At 38.2% G+C, this 16,960-nt stretch overlaps 6 protein-coding genes across 8 annotated transcripts; 5 read left to right on the forward strand and 1 right to left on the reverse strand.

Annotated features, from left to right (window-relative positions):
- The first annotated feature begins 913 nt into the window (after positions 1-913).
- LOC110228601 lies at positions 914-1,763 on the forward strand. The gene is made up of 2 exons (XM_021026346.1): positions 914-1,396; positions 1,490-1,763. Exons 1-2 carry the CDS (start codon positions 979-981, stop codon positions 1,699-1,701), a joined length of 630 nt encoding a protein of 209 aa, XP_020882005.1. The 5' UTR covers positions 914-978; the 3' UTR covers positions 1,702-1,763.
- A 3,604-nt stretch (positions 1,764-5,367) lies between these two features.
- Positions 5,368-7,205, forward strand: LOC9311395 (eukaryotic peptide chain release factor subunit 1-3). 2 transcript variants are annotated; one of them, XM_021024576.1, is made up of 2 exons: positions 5,368-5,461; positions 5,676-7,197. In XM_021024576.1, exon 2 carries the CDS (start codon positions 5,693-5,695, stop codon positions 6,998-7,000), a length of 1,308 nt encoding a protein of 435 aa, XP_020880235.1. In that variant the 5' UTR covers positions 5,368-5,461; positions 5,676-5,692; the 3' UTR covers positions 7,001-7,197. The 2 variants fall into 2 exon arrangements, with proteins under 2 accessions (XP_020880235.1, XP_002875327.1); XM_002875281.2 differs by having other exon boundaries at positions 5,379-5,461; positions 5,650-7,205.
- A 75-nt stretch (positions 7,206-7,280) lies between these two features.
- On the forward strand, positions 7,281-8,172 carry LOC9311396 (LOB domain-containing protein 24). Its single transcript, XM_002875282.2, has 2 exons — positions 7,281-7,603; positions 7,720-8,172. The coding sequence occupies exons 1-2, from the start codon at positions 7,451-7,453 to the stop codon at positions 7,930-7,932; spliced, it is 366 nt and encodes a 121-aa protein (XP_002875328.1). The 5' UTR covers positions 7,281-7,450; the 3' UTR covers positions 7,933-8,172.
- LOC9311397 (pentatricopeptide repeat-containing protein At3g26630, chloroplastic) lies at positions 8,081-9,790 on the reverse strand. The gene has a single exon (XM_002876939.2). It carries the CDS (start codon positions 9,733-9,735, stop codon positions 8,380-8,382), a length of 1,356 nt encoding a protein of 451 aa, XP_002876985.1. The 5' UTR covers positions 9,736-9,790; the 3' UTR covers positions 8,081-8,379.
- Positions 9,791-10,096: 306 nt separating this feature from the next.
- Positions 10,097-11,593, forward strand: LOC9313054 (WD repeat-containing protein LWD2). Its single transcript, XM_002875283.2, has one exon. The coding sequence runs from the start codon at positions 10,149-10,151 to the stop codon at positions 11,187-11,189; it is 1,041 nt and encodes a 346-aa protein (XP_002875329.1). The 5' UTR covers positions 10,097-10,148; the 3' UTR covers positions 11,190-11,593.
- Positions 11,594-11,793: 200 nt separating this feature from the next.
- LOC9311398 (glyceraldehyde-3-phosphate dehydrogenase GAPA1, chloroplastic) lies at positions 11,794-13,929 on the forward strand. Of its 2 annotated transcripts, XM_002875284.2 has the most exons (5): positions 11,794-12,177; positions 12,246-12,353; positions 12,545-12,849; positions 12,934-13,178; positions 13,266-13,929. In XM_002875284.2, the coding sequence occupies exons 1-5, from the start codon at positions 12,148-12,150 to the stop codon at positions 13,766-13,768; spliced, it is 1,191 nt and encodes a 396-aa protein (XP_002875330.1). In that variant the 5' UTR covers positions 11,794-12,147; the 3' UTR covers positions 13,769-13,929. The 2 variants fall into 2 exon arrangements, with proteins under 2 accessions (XP_002875330.1, XP_020880236.1); XM_021024577.1 differs by lacking the exons at positions 11,794-12,177; positions 12,246-12,353 and having other exon boundaries at positions 12,648-12,853.
- Positions 13,930-16,960: the final 3,031 nt, after the last annotated feature.

Consider the following 16,960-nt stretch of genomic DNA (forward strand, 5'->3'; position numbering starts at 1 on the left):
TTAGTGCTTACTCTGATTGATTCTTGATTAAACCGGTTTTATACCCGGTTAGCACTAATTTTTGGTTTTGAGTTTTTTGTTTGTCTAAAAGGAGAACACGCGGGATATCACAAGTTTTTGTGTTTCTTTCTTTTTGAGAGTCGTTCCCAATTCCTCTCTCAAACCCTAGCCATGGCGAGAACTCGCGCTGCTACTAAGCGCTCTCATCCCGATCGATTGGAGCTCAATGATTCTGATAGTTCAATTGAGGAAGTTCCCCCGAAAGCAGCTCGTCGATCCTCGAGTTCTGCTCCGCCACCAGATGCTGCGACTGACTCCGGCTCTGCTCCGCCAGACAAATCGATGCCATCTTCTTCGAAAGCGGCTGGCCACAAATCTGCACCGTCCTCCTCGCATCCCCCAATCAACGATCCGGTGCCAGATCTGCTGAAGAACTTCATGAAGACCCGCGGGAACGTTCCGTACAACTCATCAGACCGCTGCAGCATGCATCGCTATCATCAGGCAAAGAGGGATGCGGCTGACCCTTCGATTTGGAAGCCGCCCTATGCTCCGATGAACATTCGCTTCCTCACATCTCAGGGAATTGAAAGGTACAAAGATTTCACACACCGTGAATTTCATGACCAAAGGTATGTTCCGCGTGGTCCTGCTAGTACTACTGAGATGATGAAATTGATAGAGGAGAATCACTTGTCTGATACTGTTAGTGAGATTGATCCGTATGTCAAAGAAGTTGTGCTAGAATTTTACTCAAATTTCCACATATTCAATGAGGTAACCAAGAAGTCGCCTGTGTTTGTTCGAGGGAAAATGTACGAATTCTCACCACAGATGATCAACAAAGCGTTTCGTACTCCTGCTATCAAGTGGCATGCCAAGGCTGAGTATGAAAGAGCTGCATTGTCGAAGCATGCCTTTGCTAAGTATCTGTCAGAAGGTAAAGTTGTTACCTGGAAGGACCTGCGTACTCCTGTGATGCCTACACATCTAGCTGGCCTGTACTTGATTTGCTGCATTAATTGGCTTCCATCAAAGAACAATTCAAATGTGACGATTGATCGGGCTAAGCTTCTGTATCTTATCAATGAGAAAATCCCTTTCAATTATGGGAAGCTGGTATATGATCAAGTGGAAAGAGCTGCTCGCTTTCCAGGTCAGATTCTAAACATTCTGCCATTCCCGAACTTGATCTATCGGGTACTTATGTTTCAGAGGGAGATTACCTTGGAGAACTTTGAAAAACCTGATCCACCTCCAAAGAAGTTCAATCCAGAAGTGAGAGGTGGTATAGATCACCCAAGACGTCGAGGAGAGTATGTGTTTGGAACCTCATTGGCAGGAGACCTGAGACACGCATCCACTCTCCTGCTGAACATGGCTGTCCGGTTGGAAGGTACGTTTTCAAGTTTCTTTACTAGAGTCTTGAGTGCATAGGTGTAATCCTGGTAGAAGTTTTGTTTTTGACTCAATTGTGTCATACAAGCAGGGGGAGATTATGGGTTAGTACATCCTTCTTCTGATCAGTCTCAGGGTGTGAATGCTGATGCCGAGGCTCAAGGTTCTGAACCTGAAGCTGATGACTCTTATGCTGAGCCCGTTGATGAAGGCTGGCCTTCAGAGAACTCTAATTCGGATTCATTTGTGGATTCATTGGATGTTGACAATGAAGAAGGGTTTGAAGACACTCAGTCAGGATAATATAGACTAGTTTTGGAGACTGAGTGGTCTAGGATTTAGGGGGAGTCTTAACTTTTGGCATTACTTCGGATTGTTTTTTGTATGTATGCCATGTTTTCTCTGTTTTTTAGTATTTTGCGAACAAGGATCCTGTGTCTGAATATTTTTCGGAGTTAAGACTTAATTTTAATAATTCCGCTGTGCCTTGTTTTTCGTTGATATGATGTGTGCTTGTGAATCTTGAGAGAATCATTGCAGGATGGCTTGAATTGACAAATTGAATCAAAAAGGGGGAGATTGTAAGTGCACTCTATACCAGGAGCTCAGATAAGTGCACAAGTTGCCGGAACAGGATTGAAGCTGTTCTTGGATACAGGAGTAATGACTAAGTAATTGTCGCTGACGTGGAATAGGCGCCAAATGAATGAATGACGTGGTGATCACAACAGAATAAGTTCAGTTTGGCAAGAAGATATTCGATGGAGATTTGGAGAGATCCAAGATCGAGAAGACTAAACCTAGAAGATCTGAAGACCTCGTGAATATAAAAGGGGTGCTAAGGCTCTTGCTAGGGTTAGCCGTTTCTGAAGCAAAAAAGTATCGGAAGCTTTTTTGTTCTGTTAGAGAGTAAGCTTTACTCTGTTTGAGTTGCAAGAGAGATTAGAGAGTGTGTTCTTGTAATTTTCTTGTGAGTCTTAGAAATCTCAGGTGACAAGCTAAAAGTAGTTTTAGGTCTTGTGTAAAACCAGTTAAGAGAGTTGTAACTTCTTAACTAGATTTCTAATAAAGTAATACTCAGTGTTTCTGAGTTTGGGAAATACGGTTCTGAGTTCATCCAAATTTCAGTGAGAAGGTGATGGCTATTGCATCAGCTTTTTATTTTATTCCATAGACAATGCATAGTGTTATAATGTATGATTCCAATTTCAGAGGTTTAATATTGTTTTACATATGGCTTGTTATGTTTATTTAATATTAATGTTTTTTGAGTTTCTTATCTAATAGTTATCACTAATTATATAGGTACTATATATATTTCACCATCTAATTAGTCCAATGGAGTGTGGTATGTAAATTAACCGGAAATTGTTCATTTAGTTTCAAATATTGTTCAAGATTTATAACATCTTGGTTAAGCTATTTTTAATAGTTTATTAATATGCTAGTTGATATCTAAAAAGAAACAACACTGTAAAGTAAATGTGCAAGCTTTTCTTTTTATAAAAATTAAATTAGCAAGTTGACCATATTTATGTACGAAGAAAAGAAAACTAGAAAATGCTTCAACAAAAAACGTGGAAATTTGGGAAAGAAAATAGAAAAGAAAAAAAAAAGGCTTCATAAGTCAGAATTGAGAGAATATTATATACTCATTCACAAAAATATGAACGTAAGAACTTTTAATTTCATAAAAAGCTTCAAACAAAAAAGAGTCTTATAAATGATTTCTTAGTGGAGTTCAAACCAACTGATGATAATACTTTGCCTTTGGTGGAAAGGCCACATTCTCTTGTATAATAATGCTACTAACTAGGAAACCTAACTTCTAATATATATATATATTTTTTTGTTAATTACCTAACTTCTAATATAACGATAATCATCCATCAATCACAATATAGATTTGTTGTTCGAAAACTAAAATACATACTTATGTGTGAGCAAATCTCTCTGACGTTTTTTAGTGTCGAGTTGTAAAAAAAAATGAATTGTTATATACTAATTCGAATGATATTTTTGATATTCTGAAGTTCAAATTAGACAGAAGTTTTTAACTAAGAAAATCACATTTGAATGTAAAACACATACCCCGACTCGAATAATGTGGAAAGAAATTTGAGCAATTGAAGGTGGATTAAATCTACATATTTATGAATACAAAAGTCATGAGTATTGAGTAATGTGAGAGTCATATAGTGTCTTCACCGTCCATTTAGGCTCTCTCTTTAATCAAAATCTATGTCGCACGCGTATGTGATATGTATATCTTTTTTATTAGTTTCTACTTTAATTTCTACCAATATCTTTTACCTTTTTTCCTTTCTTTTTCCTTAATCTTTTTTCCAATTATATATTCCAACAAACATTATATTTTGTCTTCTATTAATTAGTTAAAGACTTGTGATACATTGTTTATATATATGTTAGGAGTTCACTTTCTAAATGCAACTTCTTGTAACATGGATGATTGATTGGGTTAGAGACTTTTTTTATTTTTTGGGTAGAGAATATTATTTATAGTTTAAGTTGCTGAGAGCATAAGATTTTACTGGTCTTAGGAATGTATGTATGGTAGTGTATAATCATCTGCCTTTGGTTTAGACTGTTAGCTAGATAAGGACTCGGTTACATAGTTCATCTCTTATATTATAAAGCACAAGTCACTTGTGCAATCAAATGTGGACATGTGAAAAAGAAACTAAATTTTTAAAAAATTACAAAAGAAAAAAAAACATGTTTTATTTCTTATTATCACATATGTAAACAACATTCCCAAGAAATAACTCTTTTGAGCGTTAATTGATTTTGGATGACAAAAAAAAAAAAAATTGAACTCTCCCTTTGAACTCCCCACTAACACTATGATCAAAATAACTTCTCCACGACTCCACCTCTTTTCTAAAAATAGTTACTCCTTTTCAGCAAATATTTCCATGTTACAAAAATCAACAAAAATTTATGCTAAGCAATAAATGTCGTCCATTATAATAAATGTTAAATGTTTTATCAAATAAATGTTTCAATATTGCTCAAAAAGCAAATTCTTTAAAATAATTTAAAAAAAAATTTACGATCCAAAATTTGTGATAAACATATTTAGTTTAATATTGTGTCAATCAATTTATTTTCCCAGGGGGAGAACAGGGGCGGAAGGAGAGAAGATTCATAGGGGTCAATTGACCCCGGTAAAATTTTTAAAAATAGTTGAACTTTTATATAAAAAAAATTATTGACCCCAATCCAATAAAAATATTGACCCCTATAAAAAAAATTTATGTTACAAACCCAATAATTACAAGAAAACATCTTTCACATCTTTTAGTATATCGACTTATAAAGCTACTTTTTATGCATCTTTTAGAAAGAAAAAAAAATTTGACCCCGATGAATAGATTTTCTGGCTCCGCCACTGGGGGAGAATACTAGTATAATCATATGTTAGGAGTTCATATTTGAAATGCAACTTCTTATAACATGGATGGAACATGATTACATGTATTCATCATCAATGAAGAACTTTTTACTTTCAACACATATTTGAAAGGAAAGAAAACATGAGAGATTCTCGGAAGTTCATGTTCGAGCATACCAATTTGAGCCATACCAATCGATCTACGCGCTTTTTTGTAGGGATGGGCACGGTAATTCGCGGGTAAACAAATATCATATCCTTTATTCGACTCAAAGCTGAATCGAATAATGAAATCAAGGATAGACGACGGGGTATAAATTCCAAGTCCTAATTGATATCAACATATCATATACCAAATAGGAATCATTCTTTTCGCAAGAAAATTACAAAAAATCAGTTCAAGAAAATACATTGTCCGTTTATAATGGGCTTTTCACGTTAAAGACAAGCCCATACATGATACATGACAGCCTATCCAATTTAGTACTGTAATTTTGGATTTAGGAAAGAATAATCCGTCCCGCGTTAAAAAAACAGAATCGAAATTACTTTAGATTTTCACGTGACAGTCACGTGTTCGGTACCAGGGGAAAAAAAACCCTAAAGGAGTCTCATTTCTGGATAGAGAAGAGAGATAGACTCACACAGGTACGTAAATCTCCACGCTTTCGATCTCTCTGTGTATCAAATCAATCTGTTCTTGTTAAAGTTTTGATTTTTTCTTCCAATTTCAATCTGGGTCTACTTAAATCAATCGAAATCGTTTCCTCCGTTTACTTAATTTCAAGCTGATGCTTACTTCTTCTAGAAAGTTTCGATTTTTGTTGTTGTTGTAGTTTTGATTCGCGTGCTCTGTCTTAAGCTTGAAGGGGGGAGAACATGGCGGACCAAGAATCAGATAAGAACATTGAGATTTGGAAGATTAAGAAGCTAATCAAAGGACTTGAAACCGCTAGAGGTAATGGAACAAGTATGATCTCTCTTATTATGCCTCCTAGAGATCAAGTAGCTCGTGTTACTAAGATGCTTGCTGATGAATACGGAACCGCCTCAAACATTAAGAGTCGAGTGAATCGTCAATCTGTTTTATCTGCCATTACTTCAGCTCAACAAAGATTGAAGCTTTACAACAAAGTTCCTCCCAATGGTCTTGTTCTGTATACTGGAACCATTGTTACTGATGATGGTAAAGAGAAGAAAGTGACGATTGATTTCGAGCCTTTTAAACCGATTAATGCTTCGTTGTATCTGTGTGACAATAAGTTTCATACCGAGCCTTTGAATGAGCTTTTGGAGTCTGATGATAAGTTTGGTTTCATTGTTATGGATGGAAATGGAACTCTGTTTGGTACTTTGAGTGGGAATACTAGAGAGGTTCTTCACAAGTTCACTGTCGATCTTCCTAAAAAGCACGGAAGAGGAGGACAATCTGCGTTGCGTTTTGCTCGTCTTAGGATGGAGAAGAGACATAACTATGTGAGGAAAACCGCGGAGCTTGCCACTCAGTTTTACATTAATCCAGCTACAAGTCAGCCTAATGTCTCTGGTCTTATACTTGCTGGTTCAGCGGATTTCAAGACTGAGCTAAGTCAATCAGAACTGTTTGATCCTCGTCTTCAGGCTAAGATATTGAATGTGGTTGATGTTTCTTACGGAGGAGAGAATGGTTTCAACCAAGCAATTGAGCTGTCTGCTGAGATTCTATCTAATGTGAAGTTCATACAGGAAAAGAAATTGATTGGGAAGTACTTTGAGGAGATCAGTCAAGACACTGGGAAATATGTTTTCGGTGTTGAGGATACTTTAAAGGCTCTAGAAATGGGTGCTGTTGAAACTCTTATAGTGTGGGAGAATCTAGATATCAATAGGTATGAGTTAAAGAACAACACGACCGGAGAAATTGTGATTAAGCATTTGGGAAAAGATCAAGAGAACAACCAAAGCAATTTCCATGAAGCAGAGACCAATGCGGAGTTAGAGGTTCAGGAGAAGATACCTCTGCTTGAATGGTTTGCTAATGAGTATAAACGTTTCGGTTGTACACTTGAGTTTGTGACTAACAAGTCCCAAGAAGGATCACAATTTTGCAGAGGCTTTGGCGGAATCGGTGGATTGTTGCGATACCAGCTTGATATGAGGACGTTCGACGAATTATCAGATGGTGATGTTTATGAAGATTCCGATTAAGTAAGAGAAAATGTGGTTTAAGATCTGAAGAAGGATTTGAAGTTTGGGGAAAAAAGAAAGACTCAGAACTTTTGTTTGTTTTACTTTGTCTCTCTCTATTATCTTCCATTTTCATGTTGCCTCTTCTTAAGTTTTTCTGAAACACTTTTGTTAAAATGTATGAAAAATTTGAGCTTCTATTTTGAAGACATTTCTTATTGGCTAATTGAGAATTACACAGCATTAATATTGCCTCAACGGTAATATTAGTCTAATCAGTCTCAATGAGAATCAACATAAATAGTGTTACCATAAGTAAATGTTCTCAGAATTCAGAAACTGGAAAGTAGCCGTTGGATTAATTGGAAAAGAAAGGAAACGAAAAGGGATACAAATAGCAAAATCTTTGGTATAAGATTTCACAATCTTTTGTGTTCTTTCTTTATATTTGTTTTCTGAGAAAATCTTGAGATGAATCCAAAAAGATGTGCAGCTTGCAAATATCTGAGAAGAAGATGTCCAAAAGATTGCATTTTCTCACCATATTTCCCCCCAAACGATCCTGCAAAATTTGCATGCATCCACAGAATCTATGGTGCTGGTAATGTTTCCAAAATGCTTCAGGTATTATATCTACACATCTTTTAGTGTATCATCTATTCTAAAATCCTACATAAGATCACGTTTATGCATATATTAAAGCATTTCATGGTTGGATTTTGGTGATCCTTTTTTGACAGCAACTTCCTGATCAGACAAGAGCAGAAGCAGTGGAATCTTTGTGCTTTGAAGCAAAATGCAGAGTAGATGATCCTGTTTATGGTTGTGTTGGCATTATTCATTTACTTCAAACTCAAATTCAGCAAACTCAGAATCAGTTGGCCAAAACTCAAGCTGAGATTGCTGTTGCTCAAACCAAATTTAGCCAAACCCATAATTCTGATTTTATGTAATATCTCTCTGTTTCATCAACACTTTCTTAATAGAATAATCGCGTTTTCTGTTTCTGATTGCGTCTACTAAAAAGATAATTATCCTCTTAGAATTCCACTAACTTTGATCAAGAGGCCATTAGCTACACTATAAACACAAAATGTAAACAAGTTTGAATCGAGTTTATTATTATCAAAAATCCATAACTCAGCTACAATTATACATTCTTGACCGATATTTTGAGAATCATAATGTAAAAAGATAAATGAAGATCTGTTTACAAAATACATGACATTATTACAAATCGAATTTACTATTTTCACTGCTTAAGCATATCTAAACTCCATTCCCTTTACAAGTACATGGGATTACACTACTTTTGCAGGAGATTTTCTTTTATAGTTACAAAGATGATCAATGAATTTGTTTAACGGACGAAAAAATATATGTCAAGAGACGCTGAACCTTCAAAATCGGCCTGTATCCCACTTGGAGAACATAATTTGATGCTGGCTCGGAGTTTCGTGCCTTTCATTCACTCGATCCGTGTATTCATTACCAAATGAAGAATTGAAGTTTGGATCAGAATCCATGGAATCAGAAGCTTTTTCCATTTCGAGCGCTTGCTCCAACAATTGGATCATACAAGCATTATGTTCCCGAATCGGAGAGATACCGTAAACTTGGATCATCCGTGTGAAGTACCTCAAACCATCCTTTACATTCCCGGTATTTGCACAAGCCGATAAGACACCAACAAACGTGATAGCATCTGGTTCTACACTTGCTTCTTCTTCCATCTCTTCAAACAGATACAAAGCTTCTTCTCCACATCCATGTACTCCCAAACTAGTGATCATCGAATTCCAAGTTGCTAAACTCTTACTCTGCATTACATCAAAGACTTTCCTTGCATCCTGCAAGCTTCCACATTTGCTATACATATCGATCAAAGCGGTTCCAAGATAACAATCAAGCACAAAACCATTTTTATGAGCATAGTCATGAACCCATCTTCCCATAGACAAGCTTCCTAATTGAGTAGAAGCTTGCAACAAATTAACAATCGTAAACTCATTAGGCTTAACATCATCAACCTGCATTCTCCTAAAGAGCTGAAACGCCTCATCGGGTCTACGGTTCTTGACATAAGCAGTGATCATCGCAGTCCACGAAACAACGTTTCTCGTTGGCATTTGATTGAATACAATCTCTGCAGAATCTAACTGAGAATTAGATACAAGACCATAAAGCATAGTAGTCCATGAAACAATACTTCTCCCAGGCATTTTATCAAACACCTTACGTCCACAATCTGGTTTCCCACACTTAAAGTAAAGATCCATAAGAGTGTTTTGGAAGAACACATCATTAAAAAACCCAGCTTTAATAGCTAAACCATGAACTTGAGTTCCTAAACGAAGAGAAGAAGAAGCGAGACAAGCTTTGATAACAAAAGGGAAAGTGAATTTATCAAACTGAGGTTGATGAGAGAGCATAAGAATAAAGAGAAGAAGAGCTTCACGAGGCTTGTGATTGAGTGAGAGAGATCGTATCATAAGGTTCCAAGTAAACGTAGAAGGAGATTGAAGTTGATTAAAGACGAGAGAAGCGTACTGGGTTTCTCCGAAGGAAGAAGAAACACTTATGAGCTGACGAACTAGTAATTGATCGTTGGTGAGATTGTGTTTGATGATTTTGGTGTGAATTTGTTTCAATTGAGAGAAATTTGAACAAGTTCGGAGAAAGTAAGAAGCTTCGGGAGATCGGAATGGTGGAGGAGAGAGAAGGTTTGGTGGCGAAGACGGCGACGGAGCCGCCATTGATTAACGATAATCTCTCTCCCCTCGATTGATCGTCTGTGGATGGATGACGATGAAGCTAGGCGTCGACTTATAAACCGAACCGAACCATAACTTAATTTGACTATTTCGGTTTAGTGTTAAACCAATCGGCCAGAGTAATGAAATGCTTCGATAACCGGTTCGGTTCAGAACCAAATTATCGAAATTTCACGTAAGTTTAAGGAAATTAAATGGATATTACCAAAATTAAATCGAAGTTTTGAAATTTATGTTAATATTAACCGAAATTGAATCAATTACCGAACTAAACCGAAATGTACCAAAGTTAACCGAAATATCTTCGCACTTAAACGTCGTCGTTTAGTCGAATATATCCATTAGAAGAAGACGAAGCAGAGGAATCTAGGGTTTATGCTTTCATTAAAGCAAAGATGGTAACGAGCAGCGATCAAATCCAAAATGGTTCCGATGAGCAATCAAAAAGATCAGAGATTTACACATACGAAGCACCATGGCAGATCTACGCAATGAACTGGAGCATTCGTCGAGACAAGAAGTATCGACTCGCAATCACAAGCCTCATCGAGCAATATCCGAATCGAGTCGAAATTGTTCAGCTTGACGAATCAAATGGTGAGATTCAATCAGATCCAAATCTTTGCTTCGAGCATCCTTACCCACCAACGAAAACCAGTTTCATTCCCGATAAAGAATGTCAAAGTCCCGATCTTTTAGCTACTTCTAGTGATTTTCTTCGTTTATGGCGAATCTCTGATGATGAATCTCGTGTTGAGCTTAGGTCTTGTCTTAGTAGTGATAAGAATAATGAGTTTAGTGGTCCAATTACTTCATTTGATTGGAATGAAGCTGAGCCTAGACGAATTGGGACTTCTAGTATTGATACGACTTGTACTATTTGGGATATAGAGCGTGAAGTTGTTGATACTCAGCTTATTGCTCATGATAAAGAGGTTTATGACATTGCTTGGGGTGGAGTTGGTGTTTTCGCCTCTGTTTCAGAAGATGGTTCCGTTAGAGTGTTCGATCTCCGTGATAAGGAGCATTCGACGATTATCTATGAGAGTGGCGAGCCGAGTACTCCTTTGGTGCGGCTTAGTTGGAACAAGCAGGATCCGAGGTATATGGCTACTGTTATCATGGGCAGTGCTAAAATTGTGGTGTTGGATATTCGGTTTCCGGCTCTTCCTGTTGTGGAGCTTCAGCGACATCAGGCTAGTGTCAATGCTATAGCTTGGGCTCCTCATAGCTCTTCCCACATCTGCACTGCTGGAGATGATTCTCAGGCGTTGATTTGGGATATTTCTTCAATGGGACAGCATGTTGAAGGTGGTTTGGATCCGATTCTGGCTTACACAGCCGGCGCTGAGGTTGAGCAGCTGCAATGGTCTTCTTCCCAGCCTGATTGGGTTGCCATTGCCTTCTCTAACAAGCTGCAGATTCTCAGGGTCTGATTATGGTTTCCAGATTTCTGTCAAATGTAAAAGACTCTTCGCTGTTGTTGATCCTTTGATCTTTGACTTTAAGCCTCAATCCTCATTGAGTTTCTTCTCATAGTATGATCTGTACATGGACTATGTACCTTCAAAATTGTGAATAACTAGCTTTAGCTTTGGGTTTGATTACATAACGGAGAACATGAAAACATCAGCATTTATGTTTCTATGCCCTCGAGCTGTTGGAGTTGCAGGATTCTGAAGGCGTGTATGAAGGTAGTTTTTAACAGAGTAATTTGTCTGTCTCATCATTGTATGAAATGTGTAGATTTCTTTGTTAGTTGTTGTAAGCTTTGTCTCTGATGTCCATGCCATATTTGCAAAGATACTTAAACACTTTACGGGTGTGTAGAACTGCGAAATCAGGCATTAGCAACAGTAAGTACAGATGATGTTCATTACTTGACATCAACAAAGGGCTAAAGACTCTCTGTCCAACTGAAAAATGACTAGGAGAGCTTCTATCGGCATCTTTAGACTATGGCAAACAAGTTCTTTGTGATTACCAAAGCCCGCTTTCTTTAATCCTTTGGCGGAGTTTGGCCAGTAGAGACTTATAAGAACCTCTTCTCCAAAAGTCTGAACTTTGAAAGGCAGACAAATGAAGACCAGCCTTATCCTCCTTATATAACCGTGACCACACACACAAATGAAGAAGCCCAAATGAAAGGCCCAAAAATCTAAAAAGAGGTGAAGGAGAGACTTTGTGAATGTGTGATCATAGAAAGTTAGAAACATGAAGAGACAAGAGAGTGATAAAACCACAACCATAGAAACAAGTAAGAAAGCTATCCAGAATCTAATCTTATTTGCCTCCAAGTCATCAATTCTTTATCCTATATTACCAATCTCTGCTTCACCAATCCTTTTTGCTCTCTGTCTGCTACAACCTTAACTTGGATTCTTTCTGGTCACCATGGCTTCGCTTACTTTCTCTGTGCCCAAGGTACCTCCCTTCTTCTCCTTTATGGTTTCTCTAACACAAGCTAAGTAAATGTTGTGTTTTGTTTTCAGGGTTTCACTGAATTCTCAGGATTGCGAAGCTCCTCTGCTTCTCTTCCCTTTGGCAAGAAACTTTCTTCCGATGAGTTTGTTTCCATCGTATCCTTCCAGACTTCTGCAGTGAGTACTCTGTTTTCCTCCAACATTGTCTATAGCTTGCGTGTTGTGCCTTATGATGATCATCAACTGTATGAAATGTTTGCACCTATAAGCATGTCTATCGATAAATTCTGTGATCAGACTTTGATCGTTTGCATCTGTTTCTCGCGGTTTTTTAAACTATTTGGATGGTTGTTTTGTTCGTGTGCCAGATGGGAAGCAGTGGTGGATACAGGAAAGGTGTGACTGAGGCCAAGCTTAAGGTGGCCATCAATGGATTCGGTAGGATTGGGAGGAACTTCTTGAGATGTTGGCATGGTCGCAAAGACTCTCCTCTTGATATCATTGCCATTAATGACACTGGTGGCGTCAAGCAGGCTTCCCATCTCCTTAAATACGACTCTACTCTCGGAATCTTTGATGCTGATGTCAAACCTTCTGGAGAGACTGCAATCTCTGTTGATGGAAAGATCATCCAAGTTGTTTCTAACCGAAACCCGTCTCTTCTCCCCTGGAAGTAAGTTGAAAAAGTACTTATGTGATCAGTCTTTATCTTATGTCCTAGATAAGCATTTGAATTTGGATATGGTTGATATCTTAGGGAGTTAGGAATTGACATTGTCATCGAAGGAACCGGAGTGTTTGTTGATAGAGAAGGTGCAGGGAAACACATTGAAGCTGGAGCCAAGAAGGTTATCATTACCGCTCCAGGGAAAGGAGATATTCCAACTTACGTCGTTGGTGTCAATGCAGATGCTTACAGTCATGATGAACCAATCATCAGCAATGCATCTTGCACTACTAACTGTCTTGCTCCCTTTGTCAAAGTTCTTGACCAGAAATTTGGTATGCAACAGTTCCGCTTTCGCTTTTCGTGTTCTCTCACGGGATCAATAAAACGATTTTTAATGTGTTTGTTTGTAACACTTGCAGGTATCATAAAGGGTACAATGACGACTACTCACTCTTACACCGGTGACCAGAGGTTGCTAGACGCAAGTCACCGTGATCTAAGGAGAGCAAGAGCAGCTGCTTTGAACATTGTTCCTACATCTACAGGAGCAGCTAAAGCCGTGGCTCTTGTGCTCCCTAACCTCAAGGGAAAACTCAACGGAATCGCTCTCCGTGTACCTACACCAAATGTATCAGTCGTTGATCTCGTTGTGCAGGTCTCAAAGAAAACTTTTGCTGAGGAAGTTAACGCTGCTTTCAGAGATTCTGCTGAGAAAGAGCTTAAAGGTATACTCGATGTCTGCGATGAGCCACTAGTGTCAGTTGATTTCAGATGCTCAGATTATTCAACGACCATTGATTCATCACTCACTATGGTTATGGGAGATGATATGGTTAAGGTGATTGCTTGGTATGATAATGAATGGGGTTACTCACAGAGAGTTGTTGACTTGGCTGACATTGTTGCCAACAACTGGAAGTGAATGTAACTTTTGAAATCAACTTTGTTTCATGTTTTTCCATTTTTTCTCTTTTCTCTTTTTTTTTTTTACATTATGATTCTCAAAATATCGGTGAAGACTGTATAATTGTAGTCCTGAGTTATGGATTTGTAATAATAATAAACTATTCAAACTTGTTTACATTTTGTGTTTTATGAAACACTTTTATAGTGTAGCTTATGGCTTCTTGATTAGTTTGATATATTAAAGTTGGAAATTAAAGAGGGTCATTATATTTTAATTAGACGCAATCAGAAACAGAAATTTTATTGAGAAAGTGTTGATGAAACTGAGAGATATTACATAAAATCAGAATTATGGGTTTGGCTAAGTTTGGTTTGAGCAACAGCAATCTCAGCTTGAGTTTTGGCCAACTGATTCTGAGTTTGCTGAATTTGAGTTTGAAGTAAATGAATAATGCCAACACAACCATAAACAGGATCATCTACTCTGCATTTTGCTTCAAAGCACAAAGATTCCGCTGCTTCAGCTCTTGTCTGATCAGGAAGTTGCTGTCAAAAAAGGATCACCAAAATCCAACCATGAATACTTACTTATATATATGCATAAACGTGATCTTATATAGGATTTTAGAATAGATGATACACTAAAAGATGTGTAGATATAAATACCTGAAGCATTTTGGAAACATTACCAGCACCATAGATTCTGTGGATGCATGCAAATTTTGCAGGATCGTTTGGAGGGAAATATGGTGAGAAAATGCAATCTTTTGGACATCTTCTTCTCAGATATTTGCAAGCTGCACATCTTTTTGGATTCATCTCAGATTTTCTCAGAAAACAAATATAAAGAAAGAACACAAAAGATTGTGAAATCTTAGACAAAGATTTGGCTATTTGTATCCCTTTTCGTTTCCTTTCTTTTCCAATTAATCCAACGGCTACTTTCCAGTTTCAGAATTCTGAGAACATTTACTTAAGGTAACACTATTTATGTTGATTCTCATTGAGACTAATTACACTAATATTACCGTTAGTATTACTGTTATGGCAATATTCATGTTGTGTAATTCTCTTTAGAGAAAATAAATTGCAGTGGGACAGAGTGGAGGAATTTGGCTTTTATGGAGGTCTGGTTTCGGCGACGGTGAGGTTGTGTCGAGTTCCACACAGTTCATACATGCCAAAGTGAAGACAGATACTGAGTGTATCCGATTAATTGTTGTTTACGCTGCCCCGTCTGTGACCCGAAGATGTGGTTTGTGGGACGAGCTGCGGAACACGTTGCAAAATGTAACAGATCCAGTGATAATTGGAGGAGATTTTAACACAATTGTCCGCCTGGATGAGAGAACAGGGGGCAATGGATGTTTGTCGCCGGATTCAATTGCTTTTGGTGATTGGATAAATGATTTATCCTTGATTGATATGGGGTATAAAGGGAACAAGTTCACTTGGAAGAGAGGGAGAGAGGAAAGAAATTTTGTTGCTAAGAGATTGGATAGGGTACTCTGTTGTGCGAGTACAAGACTGAGATGGCAAGAAGCTATTGTGACGCATCTCCCATTTCTATCTTCTGATCACACACCATTATTTATTCAGTTAGCCCCCGAAGCGAAAGGAAACCCAAGTAGAAGACCGTTTCGCTTCGAAGCCGCATGGCTGCAGCATGAGAGTTTTAAGGAATTGCTAGTAGCTTCTTGGAGTAATGACTTGTCAACTCCGGTTGCTTTAAGCAGGTTGAAAGAACAGCTCAAAAGGTGGAATAAGGAAGTGTTTGGAGATGTTCAAAAGAAGAAGGAGAAGCTGATGCATGAGATCAAGTGCATTCAAGATCAGTTAGACATCCACCAGACAGACGCCTTACTTGCTACGGAGGGAGAGCTGATTAAGGAGTTTGATGTGGTACTAGAGCAAGAAGAGATGATATGGTATCAGAAATCACGGGAAAAGTGGATAGCTTTTGGAGATCGAAATACAACATATTTTCACACATCCACAATAATCCGACGACGGCGAAATCGGATTGAAATGCTGAGAGCGGATGATGGGAGATGGGTTTCAGATGCTCACGAATTAGAGACATTAGCAGTAGATTATTACAAAAGGCTGTACTCGATGGTTGATGTAGATCAAGATGTCCCGCAGCTCCCGCAGGCAGGATTTGCGCAGATTACAGAATCTGACTTGACTGAGCTAAATAAGTCGTTTACACCAATGGAAGTAGAACGGTCTATACGAAGCATGGGAAAGTATAAGGCGCCAGGCCCGGATGGCTTTCAACCAGTCTTTTATCAGGAGTGTTGGGATGTGGTTGGGTCTTCAGTGGTGCAGTTTGTTCTGAACTTTTTTGAAACAGGAGAAATGCCGGCTGGAATGAATGATGCATTGGTAGTACTGATTGCTAAGGTGACAAAGCCGGAGAGAATAATGCAATTTAGACCAATAAGCTTGTGTAATGTCTTATTTAAGACAGTTACCAAAGCCATGGTTCTGCGTTTAAAGCGTGTGATGCCTTTGTTAATTGGACCGGCTCAAGCTAGTTTTATCCCGGGAAGACTTAGTACGGATAATATACTGATTGTCCAAGAAGCGGTTCATTCGATGAAAAGGAAGAAAGGTATGCAGGGTCGGATGTTACTTAAGCTGGATTTGGAGAAAGCTTATGATAGAATACGGTGGGATTTTCTTAAAGAAACTCTACAAGCAGCCAGGCTTCCGGATAATTGGATTGAATGGATTATGAAATGTGTAACTGGTCCGTCTATGAGTCTTCTATGGAATGGGGAAAAGACTGAAGAATTTAAGCCATCGAGAGGGCTTCGTCAAGGTGACCCATTGTCACCCTACCTCTTTGTTCTATGTCTTGAGAGACTTTGTCATCTAATTACGGAAGCTGTTGGTTTGAAGAAGTGGAAACCAATTAGCTTATCGAGGGGAGGGCCGAAGTTGTCTCACATATGTTTTGCGGATGATCTCATTTTGTTTGCGGAGGCTTCGGTAACATAAATAAGAGTCATTCGGCGGGTCTTGGAGCGATTTTGTGTAGCTTCCGGCCAAAAGGTGAGTCTTGAAAAGTCAAAAGTTTTCTTTTCTGACAATGTGAGTCGAGACCTATCGAAGCTTATTGTTGATGAAAGCGGAATCAAGTCCACAAGAGATCTTGGTAAGTATTTGGGTATGCCGGTTTTGCAGAAGCGATTGAACAAGG

The sequence above is a fragment of the Arabidopsis lyrata genome (genome assembly GCF_000004255.2).
Source record: "Arabidopsis lyrata subsp. lyrata unplaced genomic scaffold ARALYscaffold_5, whole genome shotgun sequence".
NCBI classification, from domain to species: domain Eukaryota; kingdom Viridiplantae; phylum Streptophyta; class Magnoliopsida; order Brassicales; family Brassicaceae; genus Arabidopsis; species Arabidopsis lyrata.